Here is an 18,369-nt window from a genome sequence, read left to right as displayed (position 1 = left end):
CATGTTTTGCATCATTCTATAATCTACATACAAATTTCTTCTTCTCACTAGTGAGAAATTCATTTTATCAAGTCACAACACAAGTTCAGCAAAACATAACTCAGTATTCACACAGGTGGTTTCTTTATTTCAAGCACTAATTTATATTTTTGTCAATGCTTCTATTCATAAATTTATTAGTGGCAATGTTATTTTCCTCTAAATCAAAAACATTATTGACGATACAAGTAAATACGACTTCCTCCTTTTCTTTTCAGCCAATCGAGAACTACTCTGAGTGGCGGCTCTTGTATTTCATTTCGTTTCTTCTCCTCGTGGGTTTCTTCGTGTTGAATATGTTTGTTGGGGTGGTTGTGGAAAATTTTCACAGGTGTCGTGAGGAGCAAGAGAAAGAGGAGAAAGCAAGACGTGCGTTAAAAAGAGCAAAGCAGATGGAGAAAAAACGAAGAAGTAAGACTCTTTGATCATACAAATATACATTGTTCTTGCAAAATAGTTATAGGCTTTTGAGAATTATATTGTTACTATTATATTAATATATATAAGAATAATTTGTCAAGTGCACAATTAAAAATATACAAGGTGTACACGATGAACCTCCGTTATATTGAAGTGATGGGAAATTTAAACGAACACACCTGCAAATTTTTTGGTAATTTTATTGCAAAAAGCAACTCAAAAAGTTTCTTACAAAAAATTACCACACATCTGTGTGAGTAGTTTTAGTGGCACAAAGACTGTCCAGCCGGTATTCCACTTTGCGCAGCAGCACGTCATCAGGGATGGTATCAGTGGCAGCTAAGCATTGACGTTTGGCACCTTCGTTGAGAAAGCCACATCCTTAACATACCCCCAGAGGAAGAAGTCGAGAGGAGTGATACTGGGCTAAGTGGTGGCCAGGTGATAGGGCCCCCTTGTCTGATCCAACGATCTGGAAAAGTGGTGTTTCTCCTCCTGGCTTCTTCAACACTCTCCCCGTCTCCAGAAAACTTCTGTACAATGCCCTGATGCTCTTATCCATTGGCGGCATTTTGATAAAGTCGCGCCAAAACATAGGCTGCACCGTAACAATTGATTTTCACTCCGTAAACCATATCACAGCGTGTGCTTTCGCTTGAGAAGATGCCATTTTCACAAAAGTGATGACAGAGCTGCCATGCATGATGCACACAAACTAAAACAACATAAACTGGAGCATATATGGCACCGAATACAAAAGACTGGATTGCCGCAACATTTTTTTTCTGATTTTTAACATTGCGTCAAAACCCCGAAGGTTCATCGTGTACACCCTGTATATGTATGTTTCTGATCACTAGCTTATGCAGGATTTTTTTAAAAAAATTTAAAGGTGGATATTGCATAGCTGTGTTTTAACGGAGGAGTGCACAATAAAATATTCAATAATTACCATTTTAACTTATTTTGAAAGGCTGTTCAGACAAAAATGGTAACCGGGGGTTATTTTAAGCCAGAGGGGTGCAACACTGTTTTTTCCGGAGTTCTTTCCTGTTTACGTGATTTTGTTCTTCTCAAAATTTCTGTAGGGGCTGTAGGTCAATCAGGCTCCAGTCCCCTCCGCATATCCCAGTGTTTCTGATGTTTTAACAGCTTCTTTACAATGACACATGCACAAGGAGTTAGATACTGGTGTTAAATTGACTTCCCTTATCCTGTTCATTGATTCATGTATGAGAAGGAAGAAGTTTTATCATACAAGTCCTGGGCATGTGGAAGCTTTAGGGGTAGCAATCCGGTTGCTTTATGTTATTTTATTTTCCCTTCACTGTTTTTCTTTCACTTAAACAGTATTCTGGATTCAGAGTTTGAGTTTTGAACGATCTGTCAGCAGGCTGTGGTTCAAAGCACACTGAAACTGCACACTTCAAAACCCTGAACTAGAAGTCATAGGCCATTGTTTGGACAATGAATAGAACACATGTGCTATTTTCTATTCAACATTTCCACCCTGGGCATGAGAAATATGGGAAGCATTCGATGTATTTGACATAGAACTTCTTAACCAAGTATTGTCTGTGATTTCCTGGATTTGTGAACAGTGGCGACTCGTGGATTTTTTTAGGTGTAGGAAGTCATGGAGAGCAGACAGAGGGAAGACTGAAAATCCATTCAATTAAACAGGTGCATGGATTACTTGTACTATCCATTGCATTTACCTGCACCTGCAACACTACTTACTTTTGAGTGGACCAAGCTGATTGGATCGACCACAGATAAAAAAATATTTTAAGTAAATACATCTGTGGTTCGACATTTGTGGAGTACTTCCAGTCTGTCGTCGTCCGTTTTGCCAATCGTGATAAGAATATTCCTCCCTTCCACACCCATCTGGCTGTATGTGGAAGATCAAGGTTCCTCAGCAGCAGGGAAGACTGTCATTTTCGGTGACAGCTGAACAAGCGAGCGATAGCGAACAGTAGCAAACCTGGTCAAATGTACGAACACTCCACTCATAATTTTATAATGTGCATTAAACTCCTAAAAAGTAGAGAACTGGAAATAAGTATAAATGAACTGTAGAAAGTTCCTCACTTCCTACATGGGGAAATCGTCCCTGTTTGTGAAGTGTGTGTAATGTCCTTCATTTTTAGTTTATCTTGTTACATGGTTACAAATTTATGCACCACAAGCAAATAAATGATGGAATTCAACTGTTTTTATTTTAACTTTTTGTTGCATTTACCTGGATATTTGTAAATTCTAACAATTGGAAACTCTTCCAATTTTTTAAAAGTATGTAAAGTGCATTAGATTTGACAGCGATTGTTGTTAGAGAGGACAAATTTTTCAATTTATATTAATGTTTTACCAGTTATTTGTGCAAAGTAATAAATTTAAGAATTAAATTACATCTCTTTTAACCTTTCGAGTACCAAGACCCAGATGACATTTTTTTTAGGAATTGCACTATTTTTGAAGAGCCGTAGTGGCATATTATTATAGGTATTCCTCATTCAACATGCATTTTTACTTTTGCACTAAAGTTGGTATATAAAATAACAATAAATAAGTTTGTATACAAAGCACACTATATCAGTGAACTGCTCTGCAAGGACTGTCAATTGTAATCAGAATGGAATATGTGATGTCAGTTTCTTCTCAAAGAGTCCTATTTGTATGTTTATATTTTTAACTTTGAATTATTATATTTCAAGTATTGTTTGAAAGAAAACTGCTATTAATAGAGTACATTAAAAATTGCATCTCTTGTGTCCACAAAAAATGTGTATGTGCTTATTTATTGTAATACATGATACAATCAGGCACATTGTCCTGTTTGTTGTACATCCCAATTATAACTCACTGCATCCAACTAAATGTATTTTTTAAAAAATAGTGCCTGGGTCAAAATGACCCAGTCTTGGTACTTTACATAACATTTTTACCTTGGTACTCGAAGGGTACTCTCATTATCTTATATGTGAACAATTTGAATCAGAACTGGTGGTTGAAACACTTAAATATTAGCATTTTATTCTGAACAGCCTTTGCATTGTTACAGACTTTAAATATCTGTAGGAATCAAAGTATTGACATCAGTACTGGTATCACGCAAGTCATAATAGTGATTTATTTTTGCTTCTCTTCAATAAGTGTGCATGCGTATAGGATGACTAATCATGTGTTTTTACTTTCATGACAGAAATGCACGAGCCTCCATACTGGATCAATTACTCAAAACCACGCCTTCAGGTGCATAATGTTGTCACATCAAAATACTTCGATCTTGCTATTGCTGCTGTTATTGGTTTAAATGTGGTGACAATGGCAATGGAATTTTATAAAATGCCAGATGTAAGTACATTTTCTTTCGTCTTGTATTTATTATTATTATTATTATTATTAAATGTACAGGGAAGCTGCTATTTGTAAGCTCTGTGTTTCTCATAAGAAAACCTTTACTTCCATCAATACCGAAATATAAAGTTAATGAAAAAAAAATGTTCTGTTAGTAATTAAATATGGATCTCTACCATTACTTGAAAGATGTTTGTATCTATGGGTTGTTGATGCAGTGACATCAATGCATATTTGCCAACATGTTCTTTTAAAAATGTCAACCATTCACGTGGCGATATTTTTTCAGTGCTTACATGGCATGGATATGTGTGTTTGGTCCATCATTAATTTCATCAGTTCATCATTTATCCTTGACATCGAGATTAACATAGTGAGGTAAAAAAGTGAAGTAAAATAACCAAATTAGAAATAATTAAGTATCTCTCATTACTTACAACTAACTCACTCACTCACTCTATAACCTTCTTAGACCTGAAAGTTTATGGCTCCAGCAACACAAGCCTTCCATCTGTCCCTATCCTGGGCCAGATCAATCCAATGTTTTCCATCCTTACCAACTTCCTTTAGGTCCATCTCAACGTTATCCCTCCATCTTCATCTTGGTCTCTTACCATCAGGTTGTCCAACAAGAATCCTGTAAACTCTTTTTTCCTCTCCCATTCGTGCCACATGGCCCGACCACCTAAGTCTTCTTAATTTAATCATTCTAATAATATCTGGACATGAATACAAATTATGTAGTTCTAAATTATGTAACCTTCTCCACTCAACCTGTCTCCTCATCTTCTTTAGGTCCAAAGATTTTTCTAAGGGTTTTATTTTCAAATACTCTTAATTATGTTCCTCTTTCAATGTAAGGGTCCAAGTTTACTTACAACTCATACATTTCTATAAATAACTTCCACACATCTAATTCTTTATTGTCTTTATAAAAATAAGAACAAATATTATAATTATGACAATGAAGATGAATGATGAAAGGTCACACGAAGAAACAGCCATGCCCTGGACTTGAACCATAACGTAGAATGTCAAATCTGTATTTGGCCACTGATACAACTTATATGCATTTATTAAGCATGTGAATGTATTCTTCTAGCACTGACTGAAAGTCAACGATCTTATATCATATTGATATGACGACTAGAGCTCAGTCAATACCAGTTGTATCGATATCGATTGAAATTCAATCACCGATACCAGTCGATACTTTCCAGTCAAGATGTCTTATGGAATCGGCAAAAATGAAGCTCTCAAAATGTATAATTTTCATTATATTTTGAACATTATGGGGATAAATGGATTTTGTAATTAAATGTGAAAACATGAATATTTTAAGGGAAAACCCTGTAAGATTCATATGATGTAGTTCCAATGGACAACGTTTGTATTAAAATTTATAAATATTCTGAAATGCTTTGAATTGTCACAATTTTGAAGCATCGGCAACAGCATTGGTTGCAATAGGTGTTTGTTGAAAGTGGTATGGGCTTGCAGCTCTAGTAAAATTGTCATATTAGTGTATCACATAGTTTTTATCATCCAAAGAGGAAAAACAGAAACATGTTTATTACATGTAGCAATGGTAATACTGTATCCTCGTATAATGTATTTTACTGAACTCTGTATATTTGTTTGTGTTACTCATGTAAGACTGATAAAAATCTCAAATTTTAATGTACAAATTACAAAATGCACTAAGATTAAGTTTTTTTATAAAAGTATTACATACTAATTGTAAAATATATTTTAATTTGCAGGCCTTAACGTACACTTTAAAAATCTTCAACTACTTTTTTACTGCTGTTTTCATATTGGAACTTGGAATGAAGTTGTTTGCTCTTGGTTGGCACTTGTATTTGAAGGATAGGTAAGATTTGCATCATCTGATAGTTATGTACATGTAATGTTGTCTAAAAATTACAGGTGTCTGAAATCTACGTATGGATTTTGTTTTTGCTAGTTTTCAATTTCTGACTAGAAAGTAAGAAAACATAAATTGAAATTCTAATTTTTTTGACAATTCGTTCATGCTTAGATCAGATTATTATTTTTTTTTACTTGTAGACTTTTCATGTGAATCATCTTATGGACATTCCTCACATCAGCAAGCATTTTGGCTGAGATGTTTGTTCAGGAATTTCTAATACTCACCGGAGTTCACAGTAACCTTAGGACCTCGGTCAATGATTTATCCATACAACACCCCCTTAAAAGTTTTCATTCATCTTTATACTAGAAATGGCCACACAATTCAGATAACAGATATCCAGATTTCAAGTTATCCAATATCCATTTCAGATGCAATGGATAATTCAGATATCCGGAGAGAACAGATTTGATGAAGGATTTGTAGATTATCCGTACAGTGAAATACAAAAAGGGCGAATAAAAGAATATGTGGATAGCCCGTAAAACGGATAAAAAATAAAACTGTCCAGATAATGTGCACATTTGGATATCTGGTCAGTTCAGATATCTGGATAATCCAGATATCAGTATATCCAATATTTGGATATTTGAAACACGGATAGAAAATTATCAAATTATTCGAATAAAATTGTATCAAGATTTGGCCATCCCTACTTTATACCCCTCGTCCCAAATGGAGAATTACGGTTAAACCCCTAGCTTCAGTGACGAATTCATCACATAGGAAAATGTGAGATAATTAACCTTTACTCGTATTTTGGTTGATATATCGACCATGCAGCTGATTACAAAAATCCTGTTTTTTTATTATCTTTATACTTTTCTTTTAGGTCGGAAACACTTACAGTGGGTTAAACGAAGCTTTTGCACGTAATGTGGATGGATCCCCAATTCCCCCCCCCTCCCCCGAGTCAAAAGTTATGTATGGAAGCTGGCTCGAATTTTAAATTCATACACTTATTTGACAAAAAAATGTTATAACTCGTAGACTATTTGACCAATCTACTTCGGGTATCTTTCGTTTTTCAGCTAAAACATCAGGGCATGCAACCGTACAGAAATCAAAACGCCAAAGGCAATAAGAGGGGTTGGGTGGTTCGTGGCCCCCAACTTTCAATGAAAAAATCATAAAAATGGGGAGTTTGCCCCTCTTCCCCCGCTATTTTGGGAAGGAGAGGAAAACTTTAGCCTTATTTTCAAAGAATGGTCCTTTCTCAACCGAATGAAAGTCATTTCATGTTCCTGGGTGCATTACATTATAGAATATGTGAAAAAACTCTCCATTTTTATGATTTTTTTCATTGATAGTTGATGGGCCGCATACCACCCAACCCCTCTTATTGCCTTTGGCATTTTGATTTCTGCAAGGTTGCATGCCCTGATGTTTTAGCTGCAAAACAAAATTTACCCGAAGTAGATTGGTTAAATAGTCTACGAGTTATAACATTTTTTGTCAAATAAGTGAACAAATTTAAAATTCGCGCCAAGGCTTCGGCAAAACCGGGGTATCTTTTTGACGATCCCATCGGCAGAGTAAAGGTTAATATCCCTCCTCACCTTAATGTAGATATTTTGTAGTTGTCTTTAGGAGCAGGTGTGAAATGTGATCCATATGTTGCTCTAAAATTCTGGTGGTGATTAAAGAGCCTCTTGTCTGGCTACAATTTGGAGGATACGAGCGCTCAACTTAATTGCTGACAAAATCAAGTTTGAATAGAAATCTAGAAGAATAGAGATAGGACACTATGTACGTCATTCATTTGAGCAATTCAATTTTTCTTCACTTTCCCAAAAATTCATTAGGAGTTATCATAGTAGAATTGTTGATTGCTTAGTATATGTACTAGTTTAAATCTAAGTTGTCCAAATGGAAATAGCCCTTTCTTTTTCTGTGGAAATAGTTTCCCAATCTTTGCCTGACAATAAATTAATTTCAATCTTTTAGTTCCAGAAATAGGGAAAAGAGATCCAGTGTGTAAATATTTCTTTTAGAATCAAATACCCAAAAACATATACTTACTGTGTTTGATAATTGTCAGGGTTTTCCAGCACACGCTGATAAAAATTTCAACTAAATAAATTACTGTCTTGTGTATTTTTTCTCAGATCAAAGTTAATTTTGATTAAGTTAGTTACTATCTTCATAATCTTGTAGGTTTTTTTTTCACTATTAGTAATTAATTGGCATGTTAGAGCATAAATATGTTAATTTTCTTTTCAGGTGGAATCAGTTGGACGTAATTATTGTTATTTTATCAATTGTGGGAATTGTTCTTGAAGAAGTTGAATCGAAAATTATCCCAATTAATCCAACAATCATTAGAGTGATGCGGGTGTTGAGAATTGCCAGAGGTAAGGTTTAAGAGAATGATCTGTGTATGTAAGTATGCCTGAGCTTGTATTGCTTCCTTAAGGAAACCAATATTTGCGCTATTTATAATTAATCTGAATGATTATTACTTCAGTAGTACATTGTACAATCTTATGTGAATCTGCAAACATTTTGCACTAAAATACTCTTGGGTGCATTTATGGGCCCGTTCCGAAAGTCACATGAGTTTAACACATTAAACGAGTTATGGTAACTGGCCGTCCCATAAGAGCTCTCATGCATTTCGTGTGGTTTGTTATGCTGTCCCGAAAGTCGCTTTCCGTGCGTTTTGTGCAAGAACGAGATTCACCAAATGCACGGGCCAGGAGGCTGGTCTGTTCGGTGAGAATCGTCTGCTGCTTGCAGACAATGTGCGTGCATGATGGCTTCAAACTGCACTAGTTTGGAAAATGTATTGTAATTTTAACAGAGAGTGATATGAAGTAACATGCACAAGATGAGTGTGCCCTAACTGTTCTTACAATCTGATTAAAATGAGTAACAGTGTCCACAGTAGAGTTTATCTCTTCCAGAAGTACTTGCCTTTTGCTGGAAGCCATGCCGACACTTTCTCTGAACAAAACACTGCACCTGCGCTTTCGTCTAGAGCATCCCATAAGTCTGTAGAACTGGTTTCACAGGTTCATGAGCCCAGTTATCTTCGTTGAATTTGTTGTTTCTTAAAACTTTCGGAATGCACCCTATGCGAATGTGTATTATATATTTTTAGAAGAAAGCTTATTTCCATTGTAATTAATGGATCCTCTGACAACTCTGTGATTCCTGCTGATTAAAATGCTCTCTAATATCATCATGTATGGTACTGATAAAATGATATTGAATCAGCCTCATATCAGATATAACGTCACTCTTCATATGATATAAAATGTATATTTACTGATTATTCTAGTTACTAAAACATATATCATAAATTCTAGTTACTAAAACATACATCATAAATATGCATGAAACATAAAAAAGTAAGGTAAGAAAACACTTATTTGCTGATATGAGGTGATCATACCAGGGTTTATGAGTTTAAATTACAATTAAATGCATTGTATGGGGCAAATTAATTGTATCATTTGAATTTTTAAAACTGTGCTATGTTTCTGTTTAATAATTACAATTATATTTATGTACTTGTAGTGGCTAGAAATGTATATTCTCTATGCTCCAACACATACATATTTGAGTCTTTCAGTAGAAAAATTAAATAATTAGTGTTCCAAGTGGAACCATGGACCCTAAAGATAATTTGTCCATAGTATACCCCAAGATAGAATAATTTGCATCTTCCCACCTGTTTCATTGTCTTCACAGGGTGGCTACTCACAGGGAATTCCTTGAATTGTGGAAATTATGCTTGAATTATTGGCTCCGGTATAATGTGCGTGAATTCTGCATGAATTTTTCTCCATAGACGTGAAAAATAGCTTCTTTTATTAATCCAAATACTATTGTATTTATCATTACATATTTATTATTACAGTGAAGCAAGTTTTTCACAGTTTAGCATTTGTTTTTATCTAGGAAGGCAAAAAGGGAAAGCTACGTGGAAAATATAATAGAATTTTCTCAATCCGTTTACTTTGTTTAGTGTCCTTTGCAGAACAATCTATCTGGAAGACTGAAGATTACTATAAGATAAGATATCTTGAAGCTGATTAGGTAAAGTTGAGTTGGACATTTTTATACAATTAGCAGTTTTTTGTAGATTAGTATTTGTATATCCCGTAACATTTGTAACTTTTGTTTGTATTTTGTATTTCGAGTTTCAGTATGTAAAATGGCACATGTAAACTCCACACCTTAAATTAAATATAGTACATTCTGTTTAATTTAATGGAATTACGATTTTTGCATAAATTGGAATCTCACAGACCCTTTATATTGTTAATATATTTGTGATAATATGAAAGAAGAAAACATCTATCTGCTCGCACCCTTGAATTTGTGGAAAGTTCGCCTTGAAAACCGGGAATTATGCTTGAATTTTATCATGGTTCTAGAGTGGCCACCCTGCTTCATGTTGAACTATACAAGCATCACCTCATCACCACCACAACAGTGGGTTTCTTGAACACCTCTGCTCTTCTTAACTTCCTTTCTAATGTTCGTGTGTTGTTGGGGGGGGATGAGATGTTGACTAATCGAAGGGTTCCTTATGACTGGGGAAGACAACAATGAAGGCATAGAGTATTAAGAAATCAGTGCATTGCTTTGTCACCTCTTGCCCATTGAATGGAGCCACTGTTCACTCACCACAACTACATAAAAAATGACAACTTTAAAAATCTAGTATGCCACGTTAGTTGGACATTATCCATTGTCTAATTCCTCATCGTCCCATCCCTACCATCAAGAAGTAGTTCTTCTAACCCAGATGCATATTGGAAACAGTCATCTAATGCATGGTCACTTGCTGCAAGGGCTGGACCCTCTGATGTGTTGTGTTTGTCACGTTGTGTTTAAGTGTTCAGCGTATTCTTATTGAATGTTCCGACTTTGATATCCTCAGACAGACTTTTAATCTCTCCAGCTGTTTGTCATCCATGTTGGGTGATGACCAATTTTTTATAGATTTTTGCGAAGAGCTGGTTTCTTCCACCATCTGTGAGGAAGCTTTTAATACATTCTGACATTTTAATGTGTTGTGCTTGTTTTGAGCAGGTCTTTTTACAACCTTGCACTTTTAATTTTTTCCAAGGGGCTTTTTACACCCCTTATTTTAACTTTTTGTCAGAGTTTTAGATAAGGGGATATTTCCCTGTATACATAGAAGGATGCAGAATGGGCTTAAGTGCCGATGAACCCAAAACTTTTAATTCAATCAATCAATCAAATCCATTGTCTAATTGTTTAAAGTATACTTATTCTAACACTACAATTCGAGAGAGCGCCTCTTCTCTTGTCTTCAGGTTAAGACATTTCTTTTTGCTGGTGGTTTGAGCAGTGGATGTGGTACCATGAAGAAGTTGGTTAACACATCAGATTTGTAGTAAAATCAAAAGCCCATCACAGACAAAAATAAATTTGTTTACCTGAAGACGAGAGAAGAGATGCTCTCTTGAATCGTAATGTTAGAATAAGTATAGCTAAAAGCACTGGACAATGGATAATGTCCAATTAACATTGCATGCTAATATAGAACCATTGTCACTAATATTCAGAGAATTATTGAAATATCTAGATCAGCACAAGACCAAAAATTCTCATCATATTTTGCAAGTTATAATTTCGAAAATTGGTGTGATATATTTAGGAGTTATCACAAAGGAAATATAGTATTTGTTTAAGCATAATCTGTTTCTATTATTATTGTTATTCATTATCAGTTTAAAGAGAGCTTGAGCAAGCAATGCACACATTTAAGAAGAATTGTTTTCAATCTATTTCTTTCTATTTTTTTCTATTTTGTAGAGAAATACATTTCTAGCCGCAACTCTGTACGTAAAACAAAACTGCATGCAATTACTAATTGCAATCTGCTGTGTCTTCCTACTTCCAGTTTTAAAGCTTTTGAAAATGGCAAAGGGAATTCGTGCCTTATTGGATACAGTGATGCAGGCTCTACCCCAGGTTGGAAACCTGGGGCTTCTCTTCTTCCTCCTGTTCTTCATCTTCGCAGCACTTGGGGTCGAGCTGTTTGGTAGATTAGGTGAGTACATTTCATGTGGTGTTTCCTTTTTTTACGTTCAATTTTAGTCCAGGCAAATTAAGCAATTTTCCCTCAAACCTGGGCAAAATTGCTTCAGAAGTTTTTAAAGAGTTTCTAACTCAGAAATCATTGCTGAATAACATATCCAAAATCAGACAAAATCAGACCACTGGAAAAACCCCAAAAACTGATTTCAAAATGGCAGACTGGCTATTGTAAATTTCCCAACATTTTATGTTTATTTGTGAATAACTTTTAATATTTTGTGTATTATTACTTACAATTTGTGTTTTCTTGTTATGTTGAATTATATTTTGCATTTTAAGAATGAAAATTTCTAAATTGTGTGCGATTTGTGAGATAAAATTGGACAACAGACAAGAGGTATTTAAAATATGATCACCACAAATGACCAGCATTGCATGTAACTTGATAAATGCTGATAGAAACGGCTCATCGACGATTTGCAGTTGCAAGCTATGCTGAAGATTCTCTCCATCATTGCAGCAGCCAGACATCACAATTACCTTAAGCCCCTGTACCTGTACTTGCAGAAAACGTTGTTTGTGATCTGAAAATCCAACCGTGCAGAAAATGTTCCTGGGAGGTAAATTTATGACAAGATGAGGTGACAGATTATGGGCCGGACTCGGATTGAGTTTTGAGTTTTTGTTTCTAAGTTCACTTTATGCACAGAAAGTCTAATTGGAGCTGGACCTACAGTTTAAACTGGGATCCGAACCACTATGTTTCTCTACCAGGTATCGAATCTAAACACAATTCTAATTACTAGAAATGGGTTATCTGCAATTATTGGAGCGGTGTGTGGACTAAATCAAACCTCCTTATGAAAAATTATAGCCTTTTCATCAATTAACCACATATCATGAATCATCCTAAGAATAACATCACTCGGATAAAATCTCTAAATAGAACAAGTACTAATGCATTCCCTCCAAAGCAGGGGAAGACTGACGCGAGGAAACGGATTTATAGAAATCTAGAGCCAACATGGCTGTTTCCCATACAACTGTTTCCACTTACAACTTAGCAATGCAAGAATATCCCAGAGTTTTGTTAAAGAGTAGTGAACAACACAATGTAATGAGAGAAAGTAGACAAACAGGGGAACCTTAATTATATTTTTAAAAAAGCAATCTAACGACTGGAATCCATATCCCAATTACATTTTGACTCAAGTTTCTGCAACATTAATACAGCAGTCAGTCGCAGCTGATTCAGGAGTTACTCTTGATGAATTGCATTACATCGGTACGGACATCGTCTTCAAAATAATTGAGAAAGAGGTGTTCAATTATTCTGCCGAAAGGTTGACAAAGTGAAAACAAAGTGCTGTTGTGAGCCCTGTCAGTTACGATATACGAGTAGATGCAGCACTTTTTCAGAGAATGACGACTTTTCCCACTGGCGGTGCCACTTACGAGCATCGTGCGTATCCTCGTGCATGATTCGAATGATAAAGTATGTTGAGGAGAACCGACAAGTCTCAGTTAGTTTATGCAGGACTCAAATACACCAACAAGTTACAAATGGAGAAAGTTCAGTGTGTTTTGGGTGGTGGATCTATCCTATATTTAGTTCCCATTGTGTAACAATAAAACCCACAAAAACATTGAAATCTCTTGTGTAGATTTCACTCTGAAAACAGATGGAAGGGCTGTCGTTGTTTCTGATGGCTACAGTGGATTTTCTATGATCAAGGGCAGAATCCTCAGAAGATTCTGCATCAATACTAGTAGAAATGTTATTTTAGCACAGGCAAGAGAGAACACTTGCTAGCTAATGAAAACAACAACCAAGCAATTATTTCCCTTGTAGGTGAGACGTTGAAGAAGCATTGGTATGCTGTGTACAACACAGGTCAGGATGCTCATGTGGACATCGTTCGTGCTGCAGTCTCATCATCACAAAATGGAAGTGTTTGTACAACAGTAATAGAGGGACAATGGTTTCAAGTCATGCTATTGCACTGATATAAGGTGGGGGGCATTTCCCAATACTGTGTACGATATCCTCGGAATTCAATCATTGTTGGATCGTGACATCCGCAAGCTGCTCCCGTTTCTCTATGATTTCACGGGCTGTAACACCACACCCACATTTTTTCTGGCCTCCCAGATAGGGGAGTGATAACCTTCGTTGCCTTGTATTCAATGAGCTCAGGGTTCGATACCTGGTGGAGGCACGTAGTGATTAGGATCCCACTTTAAACTGCATGTCCGTCCTTATTAGCATATCTGTGAACAAAGTGGACCCACAATAAGAACTCAAAACTACATCCAGAATGTGTTCGATTGGGAAATCCTCAGCATTAGGCAAACTGATAATGGTAACTGAGCTCCGTTCAGCTGCAAATTCATTTTGTTTAGATTCTATCAACATTCAGATATTGAAGCCACTGGAAGAAAAGAAATGCTTCTGTTGTATGACTGCGAGTCGTTGGAATTCACAAATAAACTATGTCGTCGAATGTTAATTGAAAAGATAGCTGCAGGTGGATCGTTTGTTACACCTGAGTGTTTGTCACCTACCGATTCATCCACAAAGTACCATAGCTTCCGCACACACTTTCAAATAGGACTCTGGAATTGTAAAAATGGGCATTACCTATGTTCTACTGGGTTGGATACACAATAAAATATTTCCTATATTTGAAACTTTCACTCAAAATTGTAATCTGAGGATTAATTTAAGTGGGATTTGCATTTAGCCCTTTTGTTTTCCCAAGTTCTTTGCTGCTTTCATTTAAAAGAATTGATTTTTCTCAAAATTTTGAGAGGGGCCCTAGCCCCATCTGCCCTCCCCCATGTGTACGCCAGTATTTACAGAGTTGAATACGTGTAATTAAACTTTATCCATCCTTAGATGTTGACTTTATAATGAAGAGAACTTAAAAAAGATTTTTATTTGAAGTAATTGTTATTTTCACGATTTCTAACTTCTAAAAATAACTTTTAATATCAAAACTACATAAGAAAGACAGTTGACAGTTCTAATTTAAATATTATTAAATGTAATAAAAGTGTTATCTCTCTCAATAACGTGTAAATTACTTTATTTTTGCCTTGTATAGAAAACAGCCACTCCGCCATTTTGAAATCTATTTTGGGGGTTTTCCCATGGTCCGATTTTGTCTGATTTTGTCTGATTTTGGATATATGTTATTCAACAATGATTTCTGAGCTAGAAACTCTTTAAAACCCTTCTGAAGCAATTTTGCTCAGGTCAAAGTGTAAATTGCCTGGACTATTTCTTTTTGTAAATGATAAAACCATTCATTATCAGATCAGAAGGTTGCTGTACCATTTTACAGTATGTCTTTATCTAAGCTGATCTTGTAACTGGACAAAATTAAATTACTAAATATCACTATTAATAAATGTTGTCTCAATAACAGTTCGATGGAGATACCCACATTGTAGGCATGTTTTTCTTGTAAAAATGCTTGGGGCATGGCGAGAAAATATCACTTGGGTCCCAAACTTTGTGTGGGGTGCTTTCAGGTCAATTGGCACCCAATTGGGGGATGATTGCTTTCCTCTTTTATATATATAAATGAATTTTCACATATTTTGGACCAGGGTAGGGTACCCCATCCAGAATGTTTATTCTGTCCACCAATCTAAAACTGTTTCATTTCAATAAAAAACGTCCAGGTGCTTGTAAAGAAAAGGTTGTGAATGTCTGATATACGAGGGTAAATCAATATATAAGTCTCAAAATGGAATAGAAAGAAAAGTTGAAATAGTCACCTGATGAAATGTGGTTTATTTTTCAATGTAATCTCCATGAACATTTAGGCACTTGTCCCAGCATTTCACGAGTCCCTCAAAGCCAGCAACGAAGAAGGTTTGTGTTTGGTGTCGTAGCCAGCTGGTAACCTCCCGATGGACCTCCTCCAATCCTGGAACCGGTGACCACCCAGGTAATTCTTCAGTGGTCCGAAGAGATGAATGTCGGATGGTGCCAAATCCAGACTGTAGGCTGGATGTTCCAGTCATTCCCAACCTAGGGACTGTATGTGAGCCACTGTGGTATTGGCACTGTGTGGACGAACGTTGTCATCCAAGAGAAGAACTCCATCCCTCAAAGCACCTGGACGTTTCCTGCGAATGGCTGACCGTAACTTCGTCAAGGTTCTGTTACCGTAAACAGGTAACGTTTTCTTGTGCACTTGCTCAGCAGATTTGCCCTGCACCAACAGAATTCGAATTACGGCCAGTTGCTCACCACGCGTACACTCGGTTAACACACCTGCCATCTTACTCACTTGGCACTCGAATGACTCACCGCCGCACGAGAATGTGACTACTAGCGCCGTATATGATACACGGTGGTGCTGCCACCTACACCGACACTTGCGGAAAGGATCATTGCAACGACTGATATTCATAAAACAATTTCACATTGCAGGAATTCGAAGATATTTAATTTTGTGACTTATATATTGACTTTTGCTCGTATATGTTAAGCAAACTGTCCATCAAATAAAGTTCAGTTGTTCTTGAACATAATTTGCCTTCTCTTCTTCAACAGACTGCATCGAGAGTCCCTGCGAAGGCCTAGGGGAACACGCTCACTTTGCTAATTTCGGGATGGCATTCCTCACGTTGTTTCGCGTTGCTACGGGGGACAACTGGAATGGTATCATGAAGGATACTCTAAGATACGAACTCTGTAGCGACAAACCAGACTGTTTCAAGAACTGTTGTACTAATCTCTACATCGCACCTGTATATTTTGTTATTTTTGTGCTTATGGCTCAATTTGTTCTTGTTAATGTTGTAGTTGCTGTTCTTATGAAACATTTAGAAGAATCCAACAAGCAGGTAATTATATTTCTTAGCTCTCTAATGGATTAATGTTCTTCGGTGGTTATCTTAAGAAATTATACAGGGTAATACAAAATGATTCATGCGATTACAAGTGACTGTACCAGTCAAGAAAAAGTCAAGAAATCAACAGGGAGGTCAGGAAAGTCAAGAAATTATGTTTGTGGTCAAGAATGTTTGCTATTTTTACAGTATAGTGAATTTAAATTGTTTTATACATGTACTGGGATTTGATAAAATTGAATATTTGGAAATCTAAAATTGTATTGAGTTGTGGTTTAGGTTTGTTCACTTTATTTCTTAAGAATTACATTCTCGTATGTGTGAAGTTTTGCAAAAATATTAACTAAAGTAATATGGGCATTCCACCTCCAGAATGAAGCATTAATTTTTACATGCATTAATAATAAAAGCAAGTCTAAATCTCTTGTTAAAGTACAGCTTCAGTTTTCAATTAAACAGCCATGTGGTAGGGGTTTTTCATTGAATAAAAATATATATTTTCTTAATTTCCAAATACAACCTAAGCAGGGGGGCGATTAAGTAAATGTTAAGGGCATGCAGGACAGTCTCTGCCCGGCTTTTCCCTCCAACTTAACTCTCTTGGAGCCAGATCTGGCTCTTTCATCCACTCGTTTGGCTGTGAACTGGGGTGCCCGCCCCCGTGCCCCAATATGATACCATCACTGTTTCCGGCCCACATAGACCAACTTTTGCCATGATTATACATTTTGCACGTCACGTGATATTGTTATATTGGCTGCGTCGCCCCATCCCCTCTTATATCCCCAGCTACTTTTTTTATAGCACTGTGTTGACGTGAAATTGGCATAATATTGTTATCAGGGAATCCTTTATTTTCGATTTCATACGACCATGAGATGGGTGATGCTGCCGGATCTAGATGGTGAAAACTAAGAATAAATTGTCATCAATTTAGAGTTAACGGTAACAGCAGTGCCCCGCCCCATTGACAACTAACATTACTGTAGGAAGCACTTCGTAAATGTAGCTCCTTGAAATTCAGTTTTAATTCCATTTAAGGTGACATTTAGCTCTTTTATGCACACCAGGGTTGGCAATATTGCCAGGAGGCAAGGAGAAATGCATTGGGCATATGGGAGTATTTTTTGATTTGTTAGCTTGGGAATATCAAACTTTCGATGGAATAGAAAATGATATCAACGGGAAGAGGGCACTTTGAAGAAGTGATTGTCAAGCAGAAAAGTCGAAACTTCCATTTGATTAGCTGTAACTTGATATTGAAGTTGATTCTCCATAAGGAATACATGGGAATCCAAAAATCCTTTATTTCATATTTTTCAAATATCGTGTCCAGCTTAATAATCAACATAGAAAAATGCTTCCACTTGCAACATGGAGAGAAATTCATACTCTTGGTACACCCAGGTTTTTTTTTTTTTTGGTAGCAGTGCCCATTCGGGCGAGATTGAAATAAATGCACAATTGGTGCATAACTGTACCTCCTCCCCTTAAGAAAAAGTGAAAAAAGCCATGAAAAAGTCATGAATTTTGTATTTGTTATTTTGGTAGACACACCGTTTATGAAGAAGCAGCTATTACATGCTCGTAGAATAAAGCAAACAGTCCAGATTTTTGTTCACATATCTTACAATATGTAACTCCTGTTCACAGAGACGACATGTAACCCAGATAGCATGTAAGTTAATTGCAAGTTAAATCAAATGTCCATTTAACTTGCATTTAAC

At 36.2% G+C, this 18,369-nt stretch overlaps 1 protein-coding gene across 4 annotated transcripts in view; it reads left to right on the top strand.

Moving 5' to 3' along the window:
* Nucleotides 1-18,369, top strand: part of Ca-alpha1T (Ca[2+]-channel protein alpha[[1]] subunit T) — a 172,222-nt gene that overhangs the window by 138,860 nt on the left and 14,993 nt on the right. For all 4 annotated transcript variants that reach the window (XM_083110833.1, XM_083110835.1, XM_083110832.1 and 1 more), the window contains 6 exons: nucleotides 258-450; nucleotides 3,665-3,816; nucleotides 5,583-5,692; nucleotides 7,976-8,106; nucleotides 11,637-11,786; nucleotides 16,344-16,636. In XM_083110833.1, the coding sequence (XP_082966959.1) occupies nucleotides 258-450; nucleotides 3,665-3,816; nucleotides 5,583-5,692; nucleotides 7,976-8,106; nucleotides 11,637-11,786; nucleotides 16,344-16,636 (1,029 nt within the window). The remainder of the gene's footprint in view (nucleotides 1-257; nucleotides 451-3,664; nucleotides 3,817-5,582; nucleotides 5,693-7,975; nucleotides 8,107-11,636; nucleotides 11,787-16,343; nucleotides 16,637-18,369) is intronic.

Source organism: Lepisma saccharinum, chromosome 24 (genome assembly GCF_977018435.1).
Source record: "Lepisma saccharinum chromosome 24, izLepSacc3.1, whole genome shotgun sequence".
NCBI lineage: Eukaryota > Metazoa > Arthropoda > Insecta > Zygentoma > Lepismatidae > Lepisma > Lepisma saccharinum.
This window is presented reverse-complemented; position numbering and strand designations above follow the sequence as displayed.